At 42.4% G+C, this 26,828-nt stretch overlaps 1 protein-coding gene across 3 annotated transcripts in view; it reads right to left on the bottom strand.

Annotated features, from left to right (window-relative positions):
* The window catches only part of NDC1 (NDC1 transmembrane nucleoporin), a 32,926-nt gene extending 9,311 nt beyond the window's left edge, over positions 1-23,615 (bottom strand). Inside the window, exons 1-12 of one of the 3 annotated variants that reach the window (XM_074961705.1) lie at positions 23,502-23,615; positions 22,000-22,120; positions 15,859-15,960; positions 14,976-15,150; positions 12,746-12,884; positions 11,173-11,281; positions 10,450-10,501; positions 9,931-10,063; positions 7,062-7,154; positions 4,791-4,872; positions 3,194-3,391; positions 2,045-2,311 (exon numbers count right to left, since the gene is read on the bottom strand). In XM_074961705.1, coding sequence (XP_074817806.1) covers positions 2,045-2,311; positions 3,194-3,391; positions 4,791-4,872; positions 7,062-7,154; positions 9,931-10,063; positions 10,450-10,501; positions 11,173-11,281; positions 12,746-12,884; positions 14,976-15,150; positions 15,859-15,960; positions 22,000-22,120; positions 23,502-23,600 — 1,570 coding nt within the window. In that variant the 5' untranslated portion in view covers positions 23,601-23,615. The remainder of the gene's footprint in view (positions 1-2,044; positions 2,312-3,193; positions 3,392-4,790; positions 4,873-7,061; positions 7,155-9,930; positions 10,064-10,449; positions 10,502-11,172; positions 11,282-12,745; positions 12,885-14,975; positions 15,151-15,858; positions 15,961-21,999; positions 22,121-23,501) is intronic. The other 2 variants (XM_074961706.1, XM_074961707.1) reach the window with 2 other exon arrangements.
* Positions 23,616-26,828: the final 3,213 nt, after the last annotated feature.

Below are 26,828 nucleotides of genomic sequence, written 5' to 3'. Positions count from 1 at the left end.
ATGGGGAAAAGATGGCCAGCCCTCTGTGGAGATAGAGGTGGTTAGGGACTATTTAGAAAAGCTGGACGTGCACAAGTCCATGGGGCCGGACGAGTTACATCCGAGAGTGCTGAAGGAATTGGCGGCTGTGATTGCAGAGCCCTTGGCCATTATCTTTGAAAACTCGTGGCGAACGGGGGAAGTCCCGGATGACTGGAAAAAGGCTAATGTAGTGCCAATCTTTAAAAAAGGGAAGAAGGAGAATCCTGGGAACTACAGGCCGGTCAGCCTCACCTCAGTCCCTGGAAAAATCATGGAGCAGGTCCTCAAAGAATCAATCCTGAAGCACTTACATGAAAGGAAAGTGATCAGGAACAGTCAGCATGGATTCACCAAGGGAAGGTCATGCCTGACTAATCTAATCGCCTTTTATGATGAGATTACTGGTTCTGTGGATGAAGGGAAAGCAGTGGATGTATTGTTTCTTGACTTTAGCAAAGCTTTTGACACGGTCTCCCACAGTATTCTTGTCAGCAAGTTAAGGAAGTATGGGCTAGATGAATGCACTATAAGGTGGGTAGAAAGTTGGCTAGATTGTCGGGCTCAACGAGTAGTGATCAATGGCTCCATGTCTAGTTGGCAGCCGGTGTCAAGTGGAGTGCCCCAGGGGTCGGTCCTGGGGCCGGTTTTGTTCAATATCTTCATAAATGATCTGGAGGATGGTGTGGATTGCACTCTCAGCAAATTTGCAGATGATACTAAACTGGGAGGAGTGGTAGATACGCTGGAGGGGAGGGATAGGATACAGAAGGACCTAGACAAATTGGAGGATTGGGCCAAAAGAAATCTGATGAGGTTCAATAAGGATAAGTGCAGGGTCCTGCACTTAGGATGGAAGAATCCAATGCACCGCTACAGACTAGGGACCGAATGGCTAGGCAGCAGTTCTGCGGAAAAGGACCTAGGGGTGACAGTGGACGAGAAGCTGGATATGAGTCAGCAGTGTGCCCTTGTTGCCAAGAAGGCCAATGGCATTTTGGGATGTATAAGTAGGGGCATAGCGAGCAGATCGAGGGATGTGATCGTTCCCCTCTATTCGACACTGGTGAGGCCTCATCTGGAGTACTGTGTCCAGTTTTGGGCCCCACACTACAAGAAGGATGTGGATAAATTGGAGAGAGTCCAGCGAAGGGCAACAAAAATGATTAGGGGTCTAGAGCACATGACTTATGAAGAGAGGCTGAGGGAGCTGGGATTGTTTAGTCTGCAGAAGAGAAGAATGAGGGGGGATTTGATAGCTGCTTTCAACTACCTGAAAGGGGGTTCCAAAGAGGATGGCTCTAGACTGTTCTCAATGGTAGCAGATGACAGAACGAGGAGTAATGGTCTCAAGTTGCAATGGGGGAGGTTTAGATTGGATATTAGGAAAAACTTTTTCACTAAGAGGGTGGTGAAACACTGGAATGCGTTACCTAGGGAGGTGGTAGAATCTCCTTCCTTAGAGGTTTTTAAGGTCAGGCTTGACAAAGCCCTGGCTGGGATGATTTAACTGGGAATTGGTCCTGCTTCGAGCAGGGGATTGGACTAGATGACCTTCTGGGGTCCCTTCCAACCCTGATATTCTATGATTCTATGAGACGTTCTTGTTAAACCCTGGATTTGTGCTGGAAATGGCCCACCTTGATCATCATACACATTGTAAGGAGAGTGATCACTTTAGATAAGCTATTACCAGCAGGAGAGTGGGGTGGGGGGAGGTATTTTTTCATGCTTTGTGTGTATATAAAAAGATCTTCTACACTTTCCACAGTATGCATCCGATGAAGTGAGCTGTAGCTCACGAAAGCTTATGCTCAAATAAATTGGTTAGTCTCTAAGGTGCCACAAGTACTCCTTTTCTTTTTGAGATCTACAAGAGAAATCCAGTCGAGTTTGAGAAAAATAGCTACCCTCCCCATAGACCAATCGTTTAACTCCAAAGATAAGGATTTGTGCAGTCAAGACAATATTCCAATTATACCTACAGAGAGGAGGATGAGAGGGGATTGAAACTGAAGATCCCCACCTGAACTTGATGTCCACAGCTTTGGTCCTCTTCTCATAACATGAGGACTTTGGACTGATCCATGCCAAGGAGAGTTTAAATCCAGAATTCCAGCCTTGTGATTTAGAGCAGGAGAACTGAAAGGTGAACCAAAAGAGCTTCCAAGATCAGATGTAGACAATGCCTTTAGAGGCAAGAGGGATGATTTAACCAGGGAAGGTACGTGGGCTCTCGAAACGACATTATATCTCTGTGTCTGGAAGGCCATTTCTTCTGTAACAGCTGCTTCTGGTGATAAAGAACACATTGCATGGAGACACACAAGCTGGCATATGTCAACCCATTTTTCTACTAGTGTCTCCCCTAAGGTTACTATTCCCATAGCTATTTCAGCACTCAATTTCTGGTGAGAGTTCTTAATGCAAGATATACGGTTTCCATTGGAAGTCTATTACCACCGTTACATTCAGAACCCTTACTTTTTAGTCTATGTTCAATCTTATCTATGGATTTAAGAATTGCAAAAGCTAAGGAGGACCTTCATGGATTTTTTTTTTTTTTTTTAATACACACCAATACAGATTGACATTTTCTGTACAATATTTGTACTTCCAGTTCTTATTCCGAGACAATTTGGTAAACAGCATGTCTAGCCTCTCCTTAAAGTGTTATTTGCACATTCCTACACCAACACTAGCTGAATCATAACAAATGTTCCTCAAACTCCTACAGCACTAGATCAAGACTAATTTTACCACCTTAAACTAGCAATAGTAAATTACAGGCAGCACCAGAGTCAGAAAATGGGTTATAGCAACATTTTAGCCCTCTCTACAACAGGTTCCACCACTTAGTAAAAAAAGTAATAGTTTGACTTCCTTAAGCCACACAAATATGGAAGAAAAAAAGACAACAAGAGTGCTATCAAGTGCACTAAGTAACCTGGAAAAGGTCTTCTCTCTCCAAGTTTTCTGTTTTAGTTCGCTTTGGTGTTAATTGTAACAAAAGTAGGTTAAAAAACAATTATTTTTAAGCTAACAGTGTTCCCTTAATACTTGAGAACAGTACAACCACCCACTTGGTTCTCCATATTAATTTATACTAGTATTATTACATTACCCCTTGCAATACAGCATGTCTTTTGGGGGTAGATGCAGGTTTAAACCTCACCACAACAGCTATTGTGAATCTTCTCCCATACAAAGATACCTGAAGATCTCAGGGATCTTCCTACTTCTCCTGTAGATGGCTGTTTCACTCTCCCATTTGTAGCTGCAGCTTCCTGCTGCATAATCAGTTTCTGCGTCAAGTCACTCAAAAGAGTCAAGCACTCTTTTGATATTGCTGTCCAGTTGTGAGGATGCCCACCTACCAGAACACAGAAAAATTATTTGAAGGCACAACAGATGTTCTCTCTCTACTCAAGTCACAGGTACCACCAAGCCTGTTTTGACAGTTGTGTTTATGTTTGCTTTTACTTTTAGTACAAGCTTAGAGAATTATCTGAAACATGAAATTCCTAGGAAAGCCATGCTGCATTTTCACCCTGAGAGAGTTTTTAGTCACCAGATACGCGACAGACAGTTGCCCAAATTCTACCTTCAAGTCACACTTGCTGCTCCAGACAGTTGCCCAAATTCTAACCTTCAAGCCACACTTGCTGCTCCCAGTAATCTCAATGAGAATTTCATGGGCAGATTGGAGGGCTGAATTTGGGCCCATTAGTTGCTTAGTAGGTTTGAGACTTAAGACGACCAAAAAAGTGATGTCAGTTATGGTAATAAAGAGTTTTGAAGCTAGTCCATAACACCAGAATGCCTGATGAGGTGCAACAAAAGTTCCCCAATGGACTCAAGACAGTTTTTATTGACCTCCTACAGCATCTCTTAGTATGTTAAGAGTCTCATACACTTTATTTTATATCACAGCAACTGTTTGCTTTCACAGCTGCAGGGTTGATTCATTTGTTATGCTTGGTTCCATCTCACTCACATCCTCACAGTAGGCTTTTATGCACATCTGTTATTCTATCATTTGGTTTAAACTTATGATCTGTGATGTCAATACCACTCTGCTTTTGATACTGTAGGTCAGGGATGGCCAACCTGTGGCTCCAGAGCCACATGCAGCTCTTCAGAAGTTAATACGCGGCTCCTTGTACAGGCACCGACTCTGGGGCTGGAGCTACAGGCACCAACTTTCCAATGTGCTGGGGGGTGCTCACTGCTCAACCCCTGGCTCTGCCACAGGCCCTGTCCCCATTCCACCCCTTCCCGCCTCACCTCCTGAGCCTGCCATGCCCTCACTCCTCCCCATCCCCCCGAGCCTCCTGCATGCCACAAAACAGCTGATTGGGAGGTGTGGGAAGGGAGGGGGAGGCGCTGATTGGCAAGGCTGCCAGTGGGTGGGAGGCGCTGGGAGCAGGGTGGGGAGCTGCTGACGTATTACTGTGGCTCTTTGGCAATGTACATTGGTAAATTCTGGCTCCATCTCAGGCTCAGGTTGGCCACCCCTGCTCTAGGACCCACCTCACAGTTATCATTTAACAAACAAACAGCAGGCACTAGTATTTGGTGAGTTTAGTAGAGGACACAACACTATCAAGGCTCCTCCAAATGATGCCAAACTGATGCCAGGGTCTTTTTATATACAAGTCCCCGTGGTTTATGAAGCATGCTTCAAATTATTACATTATTTAAAAAAAAAATCTTACGATTAGAACAGTTCTTAAAAGTTTATAGCCATGGAGAATTAATTTTACCAATACCTGGCTGACTGAGGCTGAAGACCTCTTGTCGTCGCACAGGAGAATACTGGGAAAGTAACATCAAGTCCTGTAAGGCCAAGAACTACAAAGGAGGAAAATGTTTTCATAAGTTATAAAAAGAAGTTGACCACTTATACTCGCTTCAGTCAAAATCTACTGGTTTTGTTTTTGGATTTCAGCACAGAATTCTTCCTAAAAATGCTATCCCTAATGAAGTCGATGGGATTTGTGCACAGATACCATAACTGTGGGCAAAATTCAGCCACATGACTGAAAAACATTTAATCAGGCTGAACAATGGGAGAATGATTCCCTCACTTTAACCACTGGAAAAAGATTAATTTCATATTGGGGCTGTTGAGTGAATCAGAACTTTGTAGAAAACTTTGCAGACTTTATGCCATTTCATTTGTCATTGAGTAGTCTAAAGTGCCAGTTTCTGGCTCTAGTGGTTAAACACAAGACAGAAATCATGGAATTTACATTGAAATGAAAGCATAATTTTAAGGTAAGTTCTCTCATTGCCTGCCACGGCTACATAACAAGTCAGTCATACTATTTAAAAATTGTGTCAGTGCTTTTCTGAACATTTATCAAGGACCAAATAGATGCCCCAAAATACTGTGATTCAGTGATACACAGACCTCAATGGTTCAAGAGCCAAATTAGCAATCAACATTACCCAAAAGTGCCTCAGTAATGTAAATTCATTGTTTCATTTACTATAATACTCTATATTCATACTACATAAGCATCCTGATTAATAATTATATCACACAGTGATTTAATATCATGTGCTGCAAAAAGCAGCAGGAGACACATTAAGGAGCCACTTGCTGCTCCCGAGCCTGAGTCTGAGTATCACTGGTGTGATTTCTCAAATCCTGCAGATATAAACAAAATGCAGTTATAAATTACGCTTTTAATAAAGATGAGATTACAATTTCAGGAATCATTACAAACTAGGCTTTGCACATGTTAAATTCTGTTCATGGTCACTTCTCTTCTGCAAGCCCTCTTCCAAAATGTAATAGAACTGGAAACACTGGGAGTTGTAATGCATCTCAGCAGTAGTGTTAAAATAAGCTATAAGTCTCTGAAATCATTAACTATAGCACTTGCCTGTGCAAGGAAATATTCTCAGCTAGATCATTTGTAAAAACACCAATTTGAGACTTCACACCTCAAAATAAGAGCAACATTTAGTAAATTGGTTCAAGCACTATATTTGTCACTTCAGAACGCAAAGTTCTACATTTATCGTGGTTAAATTCACAGGACGTTTGCCACTACAATTTGTGAATAATGTTAATTTTTGTGTTATTGCCTTTTTAGAAATATATATTTTTACTGAGGACAGAAAATCCAAGAAAATATTGGGTCTTGAAGATAGGAAACAGGGATAAACAATAGGAGATATGCAGCAGCATCAGAAGCGTTGAGTACACAAAAATGTGCATATATTTAATCTCATACATGTAATTCTGAACAGTGCCTATTCATCTGACAAAGATACAAGCTTGAAAAGCAGTTAACACAAAGTGAATGGAATTTCATATATGCTCTGTTTTAACAGAAGTGTACAGTATTGTACACACACAATTGACTACGTGATATAAAATACCAGAAACTGCTTCCTTCTACCTAAATTAATCTTCCTTCAGCTTAAACACTGATCCTGTACAGCAAACAAACATAAGGTATCACTATGAAACCCACAGACAGAAGTTTAAGCACTGCACAATGTTTCTGACTGTTCTGAATTAGGCTGATTTTTTAAAGGAACATTTGCTGCAGTCAAAATTATTATACTTAAGTCTCCCATTATCTGCAGTCAGGAAGTCTTAGGGTATGTCTACATTACAAAACTATATTGACCTAAGTTACGTCGACGTACAGCTACCACAGTAATTCAATCACTTGTGTGTCCACACTATGCTCATTGCGTCAGTGGTGCGCATCTTCACAAGGAGCGCTTGCAGTGATTGAACTGTCAGTGTGTGGCATTGTGGGTCAGCTTCTGAAAGCCAGCAACAGTCGATGTAAGCCATGCAATGTTTACGCTGACACTGCATCGACTTAAGAACTATTCCTCTCGTGGAGGTGGAGTTAAGTTGGCATTGTGGGCAAGTTAACTCAGCGGGAGCTACATTTTAGTGTAGAAACTTATAGAGTTAGGTCAATGCAAGGCAGCTTACATCAACCTAACTCTGTAGCATAGACCAGGGCTTAGCGAACACACATGTAATATCAACGTGGCAGTTCAGATACCTTTATAATAAGGGGAGGATTGCTGTTTAAGATTTTAGGCAGGCATTGGTCTGTTTCCTCAGCAAAAGTTGGTTGAACAGGAAAATGATGTGCCTGAAATTAGAGAAAATAACTAAATTTGTTCATCACTAGTTATATTATGCAGAACAAACGTTGAAATAAACCATTAGTGAGAGACCACAGTCAAATTAATTTTTGTCATTTGCCAACCTGACAAGCTACAAAACTATATACCCAAAAGCTTTGACATCTTGTTAAACAAGCCAGTGGTTTTTAATGCAGCAAAAACGGACTTCAATATCTACTTTTAAACTGACAAGAATCAGACAAATCACTCAATTTATCTTAATACCCTTCAAATAATCCTTGTGGTTAAGCATTAGGGACGCCATCCCATACTTTACTATGTCTTATGAAAAAGCCACACACATAACATGAAGTGATGCACAACCCATTACCAGAAGGGCAGATCAACCTAAACTGTATTGGTCAAATAGCAAGCTCAAAGTTAGACATAGTTAGCTGTGTCCTAAGGATTCAAGGGGCACTGTCAGTTTTAACATTTCTATAACTCCTTAGGTTAAAATTATTTGTTTTAAATCATCTAATTTAGTTGTCATTCTGATGCTCACACTTGATACTTTCGGCTTTCTGGTTCTCATGCTACAACATTTAGACTGCAAATGTTGAAGGGAAATGTTTAAATCCCAACACAAAGCCGATTTAATTCCATTACAAGTATCCATCAATGTACTTCTATTCACATTACATTTAATTAAAATGATATGATGTGCAGTTTGGGCGTAGACTCCCTAGCAGTTTCAGATTTAAAGCAGACTATCCTTGAAACCATTTTTTTTTCTTCCCTCCATTTCTAAATAGAAACTAAGTTCTATCACATTAAAAAACCAAACAGCTAATAAAATGACTTCAAAGCAGAATAAGAATTACTCTAGAGACCTACCAGCTTACACCACACTCAACTGTATGTACAGCTACTTTTGGTGAGCTGAACAACCTAAAAAAAACCCCACCACATCACCTTTTATGCGTAAACAAACTTTCCCTGTGATCTCTTCTGTTGAATAGCCAAAAAATATTTTATAAGGAAACCTCAGGGTCTAGAGGCATGTTTTGATGCCTTTAATAAATGGGACACTTTCTTCAGAAAGTTCCAATTTGGAAATTAGGGTGGACTTAAAACAGACCAATAGAGAAACTAAAAATGCCAGTTTTAGACTCTCAGCAGGGCAGCAATAAATCATTATGTGGAATTCTTAAGGAGTCTACAAAGGTGCATAGGAAAATGTAATTATTTTAAAATTATACTAAAAGCTGAAGTAATCATATCCCTGGCTTTCCTGAAGGACTTGAGAGGGAGGACTTCTATAAATCCATCTGAATCTTTGTATTTCATTAATAAACTTTAATCCTCCTATTTGAGTCTCTGAAGTAGTTTGTATTAAAATAAACTGCTTTGGCTTGCAATTTTTGTCATGCTTGCCTTACTGTTATTACCCTGGCACAGTCTTCTAATCACAGGAAAGTTACTTACATTTTGAAAAATAAAGACCAAATTCTCCCAGTGTTCTCAAAGTAAAGGGGAGTACATATCTCCTCTGATATTGCTAAAACTTCCTGCCCACGTTTGTAGAAAAACTTCTTTGCATTCTGAATTTGTTTGTAGGTCAGTATTTCCCAAACTTTTGGGAGCCACACTACCATTCAGGAACATGAAACCAACTGCAACCCATTTCAGCCCTGCCGTAAGTTGTCAAAGGCCTGCCCATATTTTACATTTTCATAATACAACAACACCTCCTCTCGTCTTACATGATTTTATGACTAGTAAAATGATTAATGTAGATATTTCATCATTAGCATTTGAGCTAGCACCCATTGAAATAGGGCAGTTCAAACCTCAAAGCTATCGTTCCAGGATCTCTGAAAATTCAGGTAGCCATCACTGCAGTAGTTATAGTTGAGTCACATTTTGAAGGTTTTCTCCATCTTCGTAACAGCTAGAGATTTTGAATGAAAGCTGACACTCTGAACAACTGAGATGCCTGCCCCATATTTTAAGAAAACATTGCTTTAGGTTTTAAAACCTCAGCCCTTTTTTTCCTGCTAAGCTGCAACTCAGCAAAGTCTATGAAAAAAAATAATGTAATGTTATGGGGGGGAAGGGGTATTTTTATTCTCTGCTGTCTTACAAAAAAAATATCTAAACTAGACAACGAGGAATAAGACTCCAATTCTTTACCATTGGGACTCCACTGTTTCTTTTATTGAATCATGGTCTCAGCTTTAAATACATTATGAGTCATAGTAAAATAAATCTTTTTAGCCATATTAATTTGATGCTTAACAATTAAGTAAAAGAGAAGAAAAATGTATTAATTCCCAAGATGCTTTGAAATCTCTTTCAATAGCTCAGTCTGTATTCTGTTAAACCAAAATTGTTTGCATTACAGAGTTATGTACTTTGGGGACTTTGTTTGAAGTTTCTAAAAAGGTACAGTTCACCAAATGTTGGCTGAGCACATGATGCTCTCTCATTTCAAGTTGAGCTACTGCAATAAAAAACAGATATTCTCCAAATATTAGTTTTCCATTTAAACTGTAGTTGTCTATAGATGCCACAACCTTGGTATGCTATTGGAAAGGGGAAGGAAAATAGTTAAAACAATCAAAAAAGGGATGAGAGATATTCATCAGCTAGTCTCTGCATTAAAGCATGGGCCCTGCTATGTAATGTTTGAGAACCACTGGTTTAAACTATTCTAAGCGAATATTGCTTTTAAACATAAGCATTTTTTCCCCACAACATAGATGTCATCCCCATATAACACAGTCACCCAATACTAACCTCTGTAGCATAGATTTTGAAGAGTAGCCATGCAATGTGCCAAGTAATGAGAAGAAATATACCACATAACCAGGTATGGTAGAGCAAGGATAGATCCAGAAGACCAGTAAGTGTGTCAAGAGGATGAAGTTTACTGGGGGTAAAAAAAAAATTTGTGTGTATATATATCTCCAAACACGTTTAGTATTGGAAAATGCTTATAATTGACTTCTGCAACACAAAATATTTATGGATTAAAGCTTACTATGAGAAATTTAGTTACTTGGACAAACATTTTATCAAAAACCCATTTAGTTCTTTTAACTTGTCAGCACTGATAGCTCTGTAAGATCCAAAACTCTTCAGTCAACTAAGAGTGATGTTAAGCTCCCAACATTTGCCATTTTAAACAAGGAATTGTCATAAATAAAGAGATTCTACAAAGATTGGGAGGAGAATATATACGGAATACATGTATGTGATGTGAGGGAAAAATATTCCCTTCTTGTATTCTAAAAGGCAGTCATTTGTACTACTTACCTATCTGTATGAAGGTCCATTGTGGTACTTATCCATGCTCTTGGAATGTAACCTAAGTAGTAACAGAATGACATGTAAAATAGATCTCTAAAACTTTGAAGTGCACAAAAAAAGGCTAGTAAGAACTTTCAGGTCAGAATGAAGGCAGATTATACACTAATGAAGACTGGCAACGTGTGTATAGTGGAAAAAGGTGATATTTTTCAGAGACTGACTACAGAAAGAATAGATGTCTTTTAGGATTAAAGCCCCTGACTAAATCAGGAGATGTGGATTCTACTCCTAGGTCTATTAATGGCTTCTCTAAGGGTCTCATCCAAGTGACTTCTGTAACAGGGCTAATGCACATCTACTTCACAGGGCTGTTACAAAGATAAATGTCAGTACAAGACTTTGGAATCTTCAGTGGAAAGTGATCTAGAATACTTTGCATTTCTAAAGTACCGTCATTACCTATAGAATATAAATACGGCAAGTGGAAGAGGAATACTTCAATATCCTTTAGGCTTAGAATACAAAATGGCCATGATTGTGTGGCTGAGCCAGTAAGCCATTCACCTACACTTTACCATAATGGTGAAAAATACTTATTTTACTTACCTAATAAAAAAACCTAAGCACCCTGGACAAGTTATTTTTAGGGCTGAATAATAAATATTAATAAATTGGTTAAAAAATTCTCTTAGTATATAGGGACAAGAAAAAAAGTGTCAGAACTCTTACCAAAAAAATAATATGCAACACAGATGTTTCTAACCAAGTACAGTGATTCCACACAACTACGTTTAACCAGCAGGGGCAAAGATCTTCTGAAACGTAAGTACTTGTATTGCTAAAGAAAAAGAAAAAGATTAGTTGAAGCATTCTGCATTCAAAGGAAATCAAGTATGATAAAGTCCTCAAACAAATGCAGTCAACCTGAAGTCTAGTCAACTTTAAAAGATTAATTAGAAGTAGTTTCGGGTGTTACCCGTTAACTCCCGAGTCCCCCGGTTGTAGTTTCTGCAATTGAAACCAGAAAATGTGATTGTACATTCTTTTTTCCTCCCCTGTTTCTGTGTGGGGAAAAAAGAAAACAAAAAAAACCATACAAGTAGAGAAAATTGACCACACAGAAGAAACAGGGAAATTGACTACACACACACACACACAAATTAATTTGTGCCAAATGCACGAAGTAAATTGCAAATAGAGGAAAGTATGTTTCTTCTCTATTCTCTTAATCAGAACCTCAGGTGTTCTATACTAAAAAGCAGGAAAAAATTCAGACAACAGTAGAATTTTTAAGTTTATGACAATCCTTCAAAACCATGAAATAGAGGCAGATAGTCATATTACATATTTCCTCTGGAAACTGAAAAGAGTCTCACCAATAAAATGTATGCAAGATTTACCTTCTCATTTAGATAAACAGTCTCAGAAAAGGAGAGTTGCCAATATGAAACTGCAAGCTTCTAAAGCTATATCAGATTTTATTATAGGAAGCACATGTAAATTTACTGACAAACCAGCACAAAACATTGTGTTGATACTCTTAATTTAGTTTAAACCTGGCATATATGAGTTTAGTTTAACTAAATCTGTTTAAGACACCTTCAGTTAAACCAGTACACCTGTGTTTAGACCAAGCGTCGGTCTAGAAATCAACTGGGATCCATTGCTACTCCTAGATTCTGAGGTAGTAGCAGTACCAAGAGTCTACCTCTTCAGGTACCCTTCAAAAGCACCCAGTAGCTTCAGCTAGTGCAGAATACAGCAGCCCACAAGCACTATACACATGTAACAGTAGTGACTGATGCTGGCTTTTTGCTTCTGAGTGTGATTCAAGTGGTTATGATTTATGCTTGAATTAGTTTAGTAACCTGTTCACTGAAAACTTGTTTTTCCCCCACATCATGAGGCTTAGAATACACAGGCCACTCCTGATGCAAGTTCCTGGAGTTAAACTCAATGGCAGGGCATTCTCACATCTGGAATTCACTACCCACAGTGGTCCACCTGAGCCAGAATTTACCATGCTTCAGGGCTGTGTAAATTTTACTTGGTTGTAACAGTAAGAGATTTTTGGTTTATTTTAACATTAGGATTTTATGGGATCTGGGGAGGGATTGCTAGGATTTAAGCTGAAAGCCTTGTTTGGTTTAATAAAAGAATGCAAGTGCTTGGCCATTGGCATCCACATATTTTGATACTGGAAGCAGACCGAAAAAAAAAAAAATAAAAAACCCTCCAAGTTTACCCTTTGTCATTTGAGCTGATTAGATATTTATCTTTACAAAGATTTTTAGCCTCTTACCTGTATGATTGGAAATGGCAAATAGTTCATATTGTTAACAAGGTACAAGAGACTATAATTGTAGCCCATGAAAGCTCCAGACAGCAGGAGGAAGAGGTGATACTCATTTAGACACATGTGTTGAACAGCACCATCTAGGCTAAAGTAAAGAAATGATTTATAATACTGTAAATTACTATTCTAGATTCCATTTTAGCTTCTAACTTTAGTTAAGCAGAGCTTTGATTTTATTCATCTGATTGGTGTAAATGAAAAATATTCTCAAAGTATCAGTGAGGGATGTATACCAGAGCAAGTTTTATCTGAGCTGCTAGTCCTATTACCTGTTCTTGCTACTTGTCTATCATGGGGTGAGGGGGACTAAGATCTACTGAAGATGCCATATAGAACAGGAGACAGGTTCTTAAGTCATTTTACAGCGGAAGGGTCATTTGACCTTTTCAGCATTGAACCTGCAGCAAGGGAGATTTAGGTTAGATCACGGACACGCAGACTGAGGCTCGTGAGCCACAAGTCGCTCTTTATGTGTCTCCTGCAGCTCTTTGCAATGCACGATATTAAAACACTGATTTAATTATTAACCTAAGTTATTAGCTGATCAGGATGCTTTTACTACATTAACCAATTGTAGTTGATAAAATACTTAGTCATTTTACTGTGAAATTTTTTTATATACACCGCTACCCCGATGTAACACGGTCCTCGGGAGCCAAAAACATCTTACCGCGTTACATGTGAAACCTCATTATATCAGACCTGCTATAGAGGGCTGGGTAGGGAAGGCTGTGCCTCCCCAAACAGCCTGGCCCCGCCCCCTATCCAACCCCCACCTACTTCCCGCCCCCTGACTGGCCCCTCAGAACCTCTGACCCATCCAACCCTCCCCTCCCCCGGCTCCCTGTCCCGACTGCCCCCCCGAGACCCTCTGCCCCTTATCCAACCCCCTGGCCCGGCCCCCTTAACACGCCGCTCAGAGCAGCGTGTTGGAGCCAGACACGCTGCCGCCATAGGTGCCGACTCTGTGAGTGCTCCAGGGCTGGAGCACCCATGGAGAAAAACTGGTGGATGCAGAGCACCCCCCGGCAGCTCCCCGCCCTCCCTCAGCTCACCTCCGCCCCAAAGCATGCCATTGCTCCGCTTCTCCCCCCCTCCCTCTCTCCCAGGCTTGCAGCACCAAACAGCTGATTCACAGCAAGCCTGGGAGGAAGGGAGGGAGGGAGGAGAAGCGGAGCACTCAGGGGAGGAGGCGGCGCAGAGGTGAGCTGGGGCAGGTAGCAGTTCCTCTGCGCCCCCCCGGTTACTTGCTGCCGCCCCCCCGTGCCCCCCCCCACCCCAGCCCCAGCTCACCTCTGCTCCGCCTCCTCCCCCGAGTGCTCCGCTTCTCCTCCCTCCCTCCCTTCCTCCCAGGCTTGCCGTGAATCAGCTGTTTGGCGCTGCAAGCCTGGGAGAGAGGGAGGGGGGGAGAAGCAGAGCAACAGCATGCTTTGGGGCGGAGGTGAGCTGAGGCAGGGCAGGGAGCTGCCGGGGGGTGCTCTGCATCCACCAGTTTTTCTCCATGGGTGCTCTAGCCCTGGAGCACTCACAGAGTTGGCACCTATGGCGGCAGTGTGGGAGGGCCTGGGAGGGCGTGGGAGGAGGGGAAATGCTTTACCACGTTACATCCAAATTCGCGTTATATCAGGGTAGAGGTGTATAAACTAAATATTTCCCCATCATACCGTTTAAATATGAATATATAGTACTATAGTAAATGAAACAATGAATTCACACTACTGTGTCTCTTTTGTGTAATGTATACCAATTAAGGTTGTGGAATCCCCCTCACTGGAGGTTTTTAAGAACCGGTTAGACAAGCCACATCAGGGAATGTCTAGGTATTCCTGGTCCAACCTCAGCGTAGGGGGCTGACTAGAAGATCGAGATCCCTTCTAGTCCTACATTTTTATGATTCTATAGTCCATTTCTGTTAATAATCATAGTAACAGAGGGTCAGGGCTTCTGGTCAAACTTTAAAAAAAAATTATCCACAGCAATGTTTGTAAACTAATCACTTGTCATTCTTCACTGAAGTACTCTTCTCCTTCCAGTACTCAAACTAAAGAAAGTTTAAGAACAGACACACAATTGCTCATCTTTTGCTAGAAGTTAAAGGGTTATTTCCTCTAGGAAATGTCCAGTGAACTCATTTTAGTACAAAACGGTACTACTTGCACAATACAAAAAAAGTCACCTTTCTGAAGCTGTGCAGGGTAAAGCAAGGAACTGGAACTTCCCCTTAGTCATAACTGCAGCACACCATGCCATCAGCATTCCCATTATAGCATGAACAACTGAATGGATAACTTGCCGTGGGTGAATAATCTTTCCTAACAGTGCTAATCGAGAGCAGGGAATAGAAGGCACAACTGCAAATAAAAAAAATAAAAAACCATGGAGGATTATTATCTACTGCTAAATAAAACTCATAGTTTGTGTTTCATTTGCATGTGATACCTTTGACATCACAGAACACTTTAGTTACAATCAACCATAAGCTGATATAAATAGATAAAGTAACTGGGCAGCACAGAGGAGAGTTTCAGGCGTATGAAGTAGCACGAGGATAACAGCAGATCCCCTTCCTACTCCAAAGTGCAGTCATGTTAGTGGGGCAGAGCAAAATGGCTGGTGAATACATGGAAATATATAGCACTGGAACAAGCTTGTACAGAATTTTGAAGTGGATGAGGAGCCTGTCCAGGGGACACTGCTCCGCTACTACATTCACCGCTGGTGATCCAACTCCCCAAACGCAAGTGGATTGTTGAGGCTACATACAGAATCCAAATTTTATGGAAGAATCCAAAATTAAAATAGTTATTTTAAAGAGGATCGGGTTTTTTTATTCAGCGTTTCTGACCAGAGCAAGTCAATTTGACTATTATGAAGTGTCTAACACAGAAGCCACCATTAGATACCTAATTAAAATAAGCTTTAAGGCATTCCACTTTCAATCAATCCATACAACACTGTATAAAGCCAATACATAAAGTATAAAAACAAAATCCTTCAAGACAGTCCTCTCATTTAGCTAAAGGTTAAATATCTTGTTGACAGCAATTTTCATAACCCACCTGCATAAAATTCAACATTGAAGATGCTTATTATCAGTATCACCACTGACATAAGAAGGATACAAAAGATGACATAGGAAGTATACCAATCATTGAATGAATCTAAAATGAAAGAAAGAGAAGACACTGTTCATAAGGTGCAATAGTACAGTATAAAGCTATGATACTAGCAAATGTTTAATATTGAGCATCTAGGTACATAATGCATAATCACAATCAATAGGTTATTTCATTAAGAACGTAGTATTTTGTAATGTGCAGCTGCACAGTGGTTCTAGATAAACAATCATACTTCAATGAAGCATGTTGTGTATCTTAGTAATTGGATTTGTCATATATGGAAATACAGAATGTTGCAATTTAATTTGGACACATGCACGTATTTCTAATATAGCTGAAGTAATTCCCCTTTCAGCAATAGCACCCATACCTAGACAAACCTTACTATGAAAATTAAGGCCTGGTCTATACTACAAAGTTAGGTCGGTGCAAGGCAGCTTACATGGACCTAGTTGCACACGTGTCTACACTTAAATCCATCTCCCACAAATGTAAGTGCTGACATAACAACACCAGCCCCCCTGAGTGGTGTTGAGCCATGGTCAATGTACTGGGTTCAATACACCATCAGTGTACACACTGCATTACCTGTTGACCCTAACAATCCTCCAGCAGCTGTCCCACTGTTAGCCGATGGCCAGGGATGTTTGGTGAGGTGCCAGCTATGTCCGTTTTATACCATCCGTGACTTTAACCGCTAGGACGCACTGTCCCTTCGCGGCGGGCAGCCCGGGCTAGGCTGACGGATGCCCCAAGGTCCTAACCACCCGTGACTTTAACTGCTAGAGCTCAGAGCTCCTTCGCAGCGGGCAATCAGGATTGACTGACAGGTGCCCCAAGAGTTTGCCCCGTGGAGGCGGCACAACTCAACGCTAGGCTCTTAGTACTCTCACCTAATGGCCAGGCTTTATAGCCAAAACGGCTGAGGTTCTTTAATTGTGTTGGCTGCTTTACAGTAAACCAGAGAAACAAGTCAGGCTTATGCACAAATGGTTACCAAAATTTATTAAACTAGATTCTAATCATGTGGTTACAAAATTGCTACTGCCTACTTATTTAAATGTAGAGATGTTACACACACAAACAAGTTACAAAACTGAAGCTACAATCCCAAAGAAAGAAAACAAAGTATAGAGCTCTATTTCAAAATATGTGTACACTAAAGATAGGAGATCAGGTGTGGGTGCTTCTTACCCTCCTTGCATCTCTCGATTCCAGCGGTGCCAAGCCAGGATCGGTCACTCAATTCCGCGGAAAGACGAATAAGGGACAAGGCTTAGGGACCCTCTTAGCTGCAGAAGCCTTGGGAGGCTGTCACTTATCTGACCAGCAGATAGATAGTGAAAAGCACTCAAAAATCATGGTGCTGTAGGTCCCCTACTTATACCTCTGTACTCCTTTATTCTCTTTCTCCTTTCTATGCCAAATTGGGGCTGGTCTGTCGGGGTGACGCCAGCTCTCGCAAGAGTAGTTCACACTTGCAAGGGAGAAACAATAAGTTTCGACTACTGGACATTTCTTTTATCAGGGTAAATATTTTCCCACCTAGGATGTTGGTGTGTATGCATCATGCTGTTTTAGTAGGGGCTAAGAGCCATGTCTGTCACAGCGCCTCTGCCTGCTGTGAGCCCAATTGTTGTGTATGTTCCCAGTGGCACATTGTAGCAGCACACCTGTGCTTCTCTCAGCTTCAAAGGCTGTGCTGGAATTCATGTTAAGTGCCCTGTGGTTTTTGGCTCCCGTGTGTTTCCAGCAATGCTGGTCTGAGAGGGGCGGGGGGCTGGCTGTCTGGCTATACCCACAATGCCCAACAGACCACTCCAGCCACAATTGTGAATTCCACTGCCCACGGGTCACAGACTGGAAGCTCCCCCAGCCCTCCCTTTAAAACCCCAGAGAATTCCTGAAATGCCTTTTCCCTGGTTGTCCAGCTTGGTGAGCACACCTATCTGCTCTTTGTTGTTGTGCACAACTGCCCCGCTAGCCATGCTGGTTACATGCTCCAGACGTGCTCTGACCTGGAGTAGACAGCAGACATTTGATCTCCTGGGTCTGTGGGGAGAAGAGGATGTGTAGGCACAGCTCTGAACCAGCTGTAGAAATGTCAACATCTATAAGCAGATTGCTTGGGGGATGCAGGTAAAGGGGTACGACAAGGACCAGCAACAGTGCCTCGTGAAAGCCAAGGAACTGGCGCAGCATACCAGAAGGCCAGGGAGGTCAACAATTGATCCGGTGCGAAGCTGCAGACCTGCTGCTTTTACAAAGAGCTGCATACCATCATTGGGAGAAATCCCAACACTATCCTGACCACCACCATGGATACCTCTAAGGCGTCAGAGTCACAGGCCTCTACCATGAACAGAGAGAAGGTGGTGGTGAATGAGGAATATGAGAGAAAGGCAAACAGGGGGGTCAGGTCCCATTTTTGACTCCACCGCAGTCCAACCAGTCCCTGCAGTTGAGCACAGGCATGCCCAAAGCAGGGGAAGGAACCTCAGATAAGCATGTAAAAATTTTTCCAATTACACTGATAGCACCCCCAACTTAGCAAGACACAGCTACTGACTTTTCATTAATTCAGTGGTTTTCAACCTGGGGTCTGTGGACCCGTGGGGTGAGACTATGTCTAAGATTTCCATAGTGGTCCATACTTTCATTTGAAATTTTTTTTAAGGGTCCACAACTGAAAAAAGGTTGAAAACCATTGCATTAATTTACCTGTACTATAAAAGATAGTGGTACAACAAAGATGTAGAGCTGATATCTGCTTCTCATTCCCCTCCAGAGTGAGACAAAGGTGGCCATGCAGAGCAGTTTGTTTACATACAGATGAACGTCCCTTGAATCTCCTGAGAGCTCTCAATGTAACTTGCATGGAGGTACTCTGCAGTCCTCTCCTGAAGGTTTCTAGGGTTGGCAGTCTTATTTCTTCCTCTGTGGTAGAACACTTTCCCATGCCATTTGGTGAGGACTTCAGCAAGAGTCATTGCCATAAAGAGGCTAGCAGCATACAGGCCTGGGAAGCTTCGGGATGCCAATAGCAATTGTGTTCTCTGCCTTTGTTACCCTCAGGACTGAGATATCAGCTAAAACAAACCACCACCACCTGTGGAAAAGGGTGCCAGTGCTCTGTACTCAGTTTCATGCAACCAAGCAATTCCCTCCTTATTTCCCTCACCCCTGGCGAGTCATACTCACCATGACTGGTGCCATGAACAAGCACTCCGAAGAAAGAGTGCCAATAAGCAGGTCTTACTTAAACACCTAGGGGAGCAAAAGAAGGGGGGAATTCTGAATCCTAAGTTTCATTTTCCATTCCTACTATACGGACAATGGTACCTCTATGTGTTTTACTTGGTGATGTAGCTGTTGAGGCCTTGAGAGGTACAGTCTCCAAGTTTAACAATCCCAGGCTCAACTGCCATTTCAGTCAGTGGAGAACTGCAGCACAATGCCTCCCCGCCATGGCCTCAAGGCCTGCATGCCTACCCCTACCACTCCACGTTGGGGGAAAAGCATGGACAACCACAGCTTCATATACACTGACCTGGGAGAGCCATGGTTGATGTATGCGTAGCTACAACTGACAGTGTTCCCTGCTCTTGTTTGTTTGAGATTCTAAATGATTTTAAGTTAAAACGTATTTACTTTTAAATTCTTCAGATTTTTTGTTTGTAGCTGTTTTTGTAACTGAATACAACTTTCTTGTTTTGAAAATTATTCATGTTTATTAGTTAACAACATATGGTGGATAATGCCTGCTGGCAGTGAAAGTAGTGCTGTTGTATACTCACAACCCATAGGATCAGTGCCAGTCGTCGTCATAAAATGTACAGCAAGCACCACAACATTATTAACTGCACTGTCAGTGATATATGCACAGATGTGCAGCAAGCACAAATCCTGACAGATCCCCAAGCTGCAGCACCAGGTTGAGCACAGCACATTACAATGGCTAGCTGCTGAAGCGGTCTTTCAAAGCCGCCTTAGGCTACCCAGCTCCTCACTGAGCTCATTTAACAGCCCTGAGTCTGACTGTTCAAACTCAGACAGCCAGTTCACCTAAACCTTCTACCTCTGCAATAATCACGCCCCCCCCCCTCCCCCCGCCCCGGCTCCTGCCTTTGCTTCACAAATATCATGCAGGACAGAACAGGCAGCTATAACCACTGGGATATTTTTCACACTGAAATCCAATCTGGTGAGGAAACAATGCCAGCACCCTTTCAATCTACCAAAAGCACATTCAACTCTCATTCTGCATGTGCTGAGCCTGTAGTTGAATCTTTCCTTGATGCTGTCAAGGTGGCCAGCGAATGGCTTCATGAGTCAGGGAGGAAGGGACAGGCTGGATCTTATGCCTACTGCCATTTCAACATTGCCAACGGTAATCTGCTGGACAGAAGAGAAGGTCCCTGTTTGTAGCTCTGTGAACGCTGTAGCTCTGCATGACAATAGCCCCCCACAGTGGATTTTTCTACTCCAGAATTACTTCCCACTGACTGGTAGCAATCCAAAGCATTGCAAGTTGACAGCGTGAGCATTACTCGCTTCTCCACTATCCGTGCAGTTCTCAGTTTGGTGTCCATGCGTTGGACGACGGGGTGGAGGGGAGAGCTCAGCACACAGATCCAGGCACGTGGCCTTTTGCATCCAAAAGTTCTACGGCCACTGCTCATGTCCCAGACCTGCACTGCAATCCAATCCCACCAGTCAGTCCTTATTTCTCAGGCCCAGAAGCGGCACTTCATCATCTGCAGCTGCTCAGTGAACGCCACCAAGAACCTTGAGTTGGTTCTTGCTATGTCTCAAGGCAAACTGACCACATGGAAATCATCAGGCTCCCCGCAGTTCTTCTTGCCACTCTGCAAATACTGGAGTATCATGCATCCTATGCTTGCAATGGTCATGACAATAGTGCAGAGCTGTGCAGGCTCCATGCTTCTGTCAGAGATGGCCGACAGTGACAAGTTCCATGCAGGTTCATACGAAATTGAAAATAGATGCTAAAATTATAGGCTAGAGATATTATGGGATGGATAACACTGTATTATGGGTATTTGACCACATTTCTCCCAGTCACCCTTGTGAGACTCCATTCTGCCCCACCATGCATTGCCAAAACTACCCAAAAGACATTGCACTGAACAGTGGCAGGTTATATACTGGGATACCTACCCATACAGCACTGCACTGTGCATCAACACAAGCACTCCTAGTGGGTGCCTGCATCACCAACCCAAGGAGTCAAGTATGCACACACACACACGCAATATACTAACCGTGAAGGGTGTATGCCAAAACTTGTGTTGGCAAAACTTCTGTCATGTAGAGAGGCTTATGATATTAGTTATTTGGTAATTACTTTTTGTTTGTTTATTCCTTTTTCGGAAGGGTAGGGAAGATGACAGCTCCCTGAAAGGCTGAATGTCACAACTACTAGGCTTTCCAGTTGGTGTTTATTAGAGACCATCAACACCACTCCTGTAAACATATGTTTTCCTTTTGCAATCTATTTAATATGTAGCATATATTTATCTCCTTCCTCAGACACTTTAACAAACCATTGAACCTTTGATAAAGATAAGTATCAGCCTTTATCATTTAAGCACCAAGTTATATATTGGAAAGCATATTTACATATCAGTTCCCACAAATTTAGAAAGGTCTCAAATGCAGGTAAACCAGCGTCCCTAGAGCTCTGGTTCTCAAAACTCTGGTTCACCAGTGGTCTATAGAGCACCTCAACATAACTCAAAGAATTAAACACTTTGAAAACCAGACAGTGGAAGGTGATTTATGAGATGAACTTTCACTTACAAAGGATTCCACAGGGAAAAATAGTTGGAAAACAGAGTTCAGTAAGAGTGGTGAATTTAAAAATTAAGGACTTGATTCAGTCTTGAAATAAAATGATTCCCAGGCTACGCAAGCCCTCCAAAGCTCAGTTTTCAGCACAGTGCCGTTGCCAATATAGTTATTTTTAGTTTAATCAGAGCATAAGCAGCAAGCAGAAATAGAATACTTTAACAATTGCACAGAGGGTTAAACATTTCACGTGTAGGGAAGGACACCTACTTGAAATCCATTGTACAGGATGAAACAAGTCAATGCTGCTAATACTTATGAAGACTGCCGTACACAGAGGTAGTAGTAGTACTGACCAGGCAATACTAGCAGCCACTCTCCAACCCAAAACCTAAGAAGACAAAGGAAAACATGAGTAGGAGTACAGTACAAATCTTAAATACTGTCTCCGTAAACCAAATGCCAGCCAAACCACCACATAACCCAATTTATCAGAGAAGTCAGATACTTGTGCAATACTGTCCACACCAAGCATTCAAAAAGCATGCATCTGGTCCCAATAAACCATGAGATTAACCTAAAATTCATGAGGTTTTAGAGATAATAAATTTGGGGTTCTTTTTAGTTGACTTCTGGTTTGTGAAGTTTTAAGTGGCAATTGCATTGTGTTTTCAAGCTTTTCCCTGCAACCATGAGAGTTAGAAACATGCAGGTTTGATTTTTTAAAAAAGGAAAACCAAGGATTGGTCTATACCTAAAACTTTGGTCAACCTAACTATGTCAATCAGGGCTGGGAAAAAATTTGCACCCTTGTGACGTAATTACATCAAACTAACCCCCTCTATAGACGCAGCTAGGTCATGAATTCTTCTGTCCACCTAGCTACCACTGCTCGTGGGGGTGGACACACTCCAGTAATGAAAAAATCCCTTACATTTCTATTGCAAATGCCTGCATTACAGTGGCATAACTGCAGTGCTGCAGCTGTGCAACTTGTATCATAACATACCATGAGACTCTCACATAATCAGTCAACTCCAGCAAGGTTTGTAGTAAAATGGCAAGAACTGGTAATGCTGCTTGTGACCTGCTGCACACGTGAAAGCGCACATTTGTGGCAAATGGCAAAAAAGAATGAGGACCCAGGATTCATTCCTGAAGCAAGATCTCTTTTGACTGTCCCCATTATGTCCTGAAGTTAATTTTCAGGCTGGGATCTCCAAGAACCCGAGTTTGGCGCTTAACAGCCATTGAAACGCAAGAGGATTCAGGCATTTAATTCCCTTTGGCACCTGCAGAATTGCAGCTCTCAGGGGTTCAGTCACGTTCCGGATCCCGCCGCCCAAGGGCGGCCACTCACTGCGCACCCCCCGCCGGCTGCGAGGCCCGCATCACCCAGCCGGGCACCGGCATCGAGTCCCGCCGCCCCCTACCGACCCAGACAGGCGGCGGGCACTGCGATGCTTTCGGCCAGACCCGCCAATGGCCGGAGGTCCCCGCTGTGGGCAGGGCGGGCTCCACACACCCGGTGCAGTCCAGGGCAGCAGCCCCAGGCGGCCGAGCCCCGGGCAGGGGCCCTGGCGCGCGGGATCAGGCCAGGCCACGGTCCACCCGGCTCCCGTAGGATCAACCCCGCAGAACAGCCCGGGGCGACCGTCGCCCGGCCTAGGGGACCCACGACCCCTACTCCGCTTCTCGGGGGCGAGGCCTGAGGCGGTTGCCCCGACAACCGGGCCTGGGACCCCTACGCTGCCAGAGGGCGGGGGCCTCACCTGCCTGAGCAGCGCTTGCTGCTCCCCGCCGCCGCCGCCTGCCCTCATAGTCCCTGCAGCACGAGCCCTGCTGCCGCCGCCATTCAAAGCCGCCAGCATTCAGGCCCCCACTTCCTCCTCCTCCGGGGCTGCCCATCTCGCTGCCTGTTGGAGCCACCCATCAGGCGCTTCGAGCCCAGCCCCCGCAGGGCCCCCACAACCGGAAGTGACGAGGCCAGGGGAGCTGAAATTACAGCCACGGAATCGGGCAACTACCGAGCTTGCACTGTACGGGCACGACCCGTCCCGGGACTCCCGGCGTGCCTCGCGCCCAGCTCCCCCTGAGTGTCCCCCGGTAGCGCGGGTCGGCAGACCGACTCCAGTCCGGCTGTGACTTGGGTGGGGGGCCCTGGCCCAGTCCCGGGCTGCAGAGCTTTCTTTTAGCCCGTGTGGTCTCACACACACCGCTCGTTACTCACTCCTGCCCCGGCACTTCCTCAATACTGCTCGTGTGGCGAGGAACTGACAGTCGCCCTGGGCTCTTTCCACAGCTGAAGGGGACACAAGAGGCTACGTTGTGAAAAGAGTAATGGGATGATCCTAAGCAACCAGATCCGTTTGAAGGCACTGCACTGCTGTGGTTTAAAAAAAAACAAAACTTGTGAAGACAAAGGGAAGCTGAAAGAGGAACCACAGGGGCCGGCTGTTTAAAAAAAACCGCACATATACAACACTAACACTTCAGTAAAAAAGAAATCTCAAGTTCACACAGCACAGAAACTGACTTGTGATCGCCCATAATGAGATCTCATCCCATAATTGTCACAAACAACAGTAGGACAGTGGCTTCAACATGCCAATTATATTTAACATTGTTATTTAAGCTCCAACATAATACCTCTTGTTAGGCAAGGTGGTTTTGACTCTTAGGAGTTTCAGCTGGACATTAAACTTGATAATATGAACAAACATCTTGTTGCATAAATGATGTATTCATCAAACATCCAGAACAAACCATATGGGATAGATTTTACTCTCAGACTAGCATAAATCTAAAGCAACTTCAGTGAAATCAGTAGAGTTATTCTAAGGAACCGTAGCAGACCCCAGAATTTAGGAGCCAATTCCCTATGCGCACATACTTTTCTTAGAATAAGCAGAGACTATTACCTGGAAACATTTTAATTTTTTTCCCTGTACCGTGTTAAAAATCAAAACTAGTAAAGGAAATGGAGGACACCACAACACTTGCAATCAGTATGTTGTTTCTACGAAGACAGAGTAGGGGGTCTTCTTCCAACAAGATTTATCTGTTGTGAACTGGTGCCTTATATTAACATTTAATGTACATTACACACCTGTTGCTTTTTCTAACACACATCAACTTGCATTTTTGTGGTCTAATACGTAAGCAGAGCCTCTTTCTGTTCAATTGTGCATCAAACAACACTGTAAAGAAAAAGGAACACTGAAAGCCAGGGCCCCATATGGCCCATCGTACATCTAATCACAGATTATGGGCAAGGCGTGGTTTTTTTTTTAATTTAAAGAGAAAAATCTGAACAATTCTGCGCCTATTACTTTTGAATGACTTTATGAAAGCCCATTTTTTCCTCTGTAGTTAATGGCTAATTCCAGTGCACGTATGCAATGAAGAAAGCGACTATCATTCTAGCAGTATCTTATACTTAAAATACTGCAAATTTAAATCCAGTAGTATTTAAATTAAGGCTGTGGGGGTATCTATTTACTGATTAGAAGAGGAAGTGTTTACATTGCAGTATGTGAATTACACAAGGAGTGGTACAATTTATCTAGAACAATACTTAGCACTTTACCAACTTTAATATTAATTCTTCCTCGGAACACCTGCCTCATTTTAGAAATGGGGAAAACCAAACAAAGACTGAGACACAGAAATCCTTGTAATGTATATATAGGAATAAGAAATCTTCCTTTGTCAAAGGCCACACTGACAGGAGCTGATGTTAGAACAGAGGTTCTTAACTCCTTAATTGGTCCTTAGTCGGTTAACCCATACTGTTGTTGACAAAACATAATAAAGCTACCACACACATGGGATTATTAGATTTTAAATAGGGCTGTCTAGCGATTAAAAAAAACTAATCATGATTAATCGCGCTGTTAATAATAGAATACTATTTATTTATATATATTTAGAATGTTTTCTACATTTTCAAACACATTGATTTCAGTTATAATACAGAATACAAAGTGTACAGTGCTCACTTTATTTTTTGATTACAAATATTTGCACTGTAAAAAAAAAGTATTTTTCAATTCACCTAATACAAGTACTGTAGTGCAATCTTTTTATCATGAAAGTTGAACTTACAAATGTAGAATTATGTAAAAAAATTAACTACATTCAAAAATAAAACAATGCAAAACTTTAGAGCCTGCATCCGATGAAGTGAGCTGTAGCTCACGAAAGCTTATGCTCAAATAAATTGGTTAGTCTCTAAGGTGCCACAAGTACTCCTTTTCTTTTTGCGAATACAGACTAACACAGCTGTTACTCTGAAACATGTCTACTCAGTCCATCTTCAGCCAATCACTCAGACAAACAAGTTTGGTTACAATTTGCAAGAGATAATACTGCCTGCTTCTTGTTTACAATGTCACCTGAAAGTGAGAACAGGCACTCGCATGGCACTGTTGTAGCCAGTGTCGCAAGATATTTATGTGCCAGATGTGCTAAAGATTCATGTGTCCCTTCATGCTTCAACCACCATTCCAGAGGACATGCGTCCATGCTGATAACAGGTTCTGCTTGATAACAATCCAAAGCAGAGCGGACCAACACATGTTGATTTTCATCATCTGAGGCAGATGCCACCAGCAGAAGGTTGATTTTATTTTTTGGTGGTTTGGGTTCTGTAATTTCCCCAGCAGAGTATTGCTCTTTTAAAGACTTCTGAAAGCATGTTCCACACCTCTTCCCTCTCAGATCTGGGACAGCACTTCAGATTCTTAAACCTTAAGTGGAGTGCTGTAACTATTTTTAGAAATGTCACATTGGTACCTCCTTTGCCTTTTGGCAAATCTGCTGTTTGTTTTAAGAACACTTTCACATGTGCTAGGTCATCATCTGAGACAGCTATAACATGAAATATATGGCAGAATGCGGGTAAAACAGAATAGGAGCCATACAATTCTCTCCCAAGGAGTTCAGTCACAAATTTAATTAACACTTTTTTTTTTTTTAAACGAGCATCTTCAGCATGGAAGCATGTCCTCTGGAACAGTGGCCGAAGCATACAAATGTTTAGCATGTCTGGCACGTAAATACCTTGCAACACCAGCTACAAAAGTGCCATGCGAATG

The sequence above is a fragment of the Natator depressus genome, chromosome 8 (genome assembly GCF_965152275.1).
Source record: "Natator depressus isolate rNatDep1 chromosome 8, rNatDep2.hap1, whole genome shotgun sequence".
NCBI lineage: Eukaryota > Metazoa > Chordata > Testudines > Cheloniidae > Natator > Natator depressus.
This window is presented reverse-complemented; position numbering and strand designations above follow the sequence as displayed.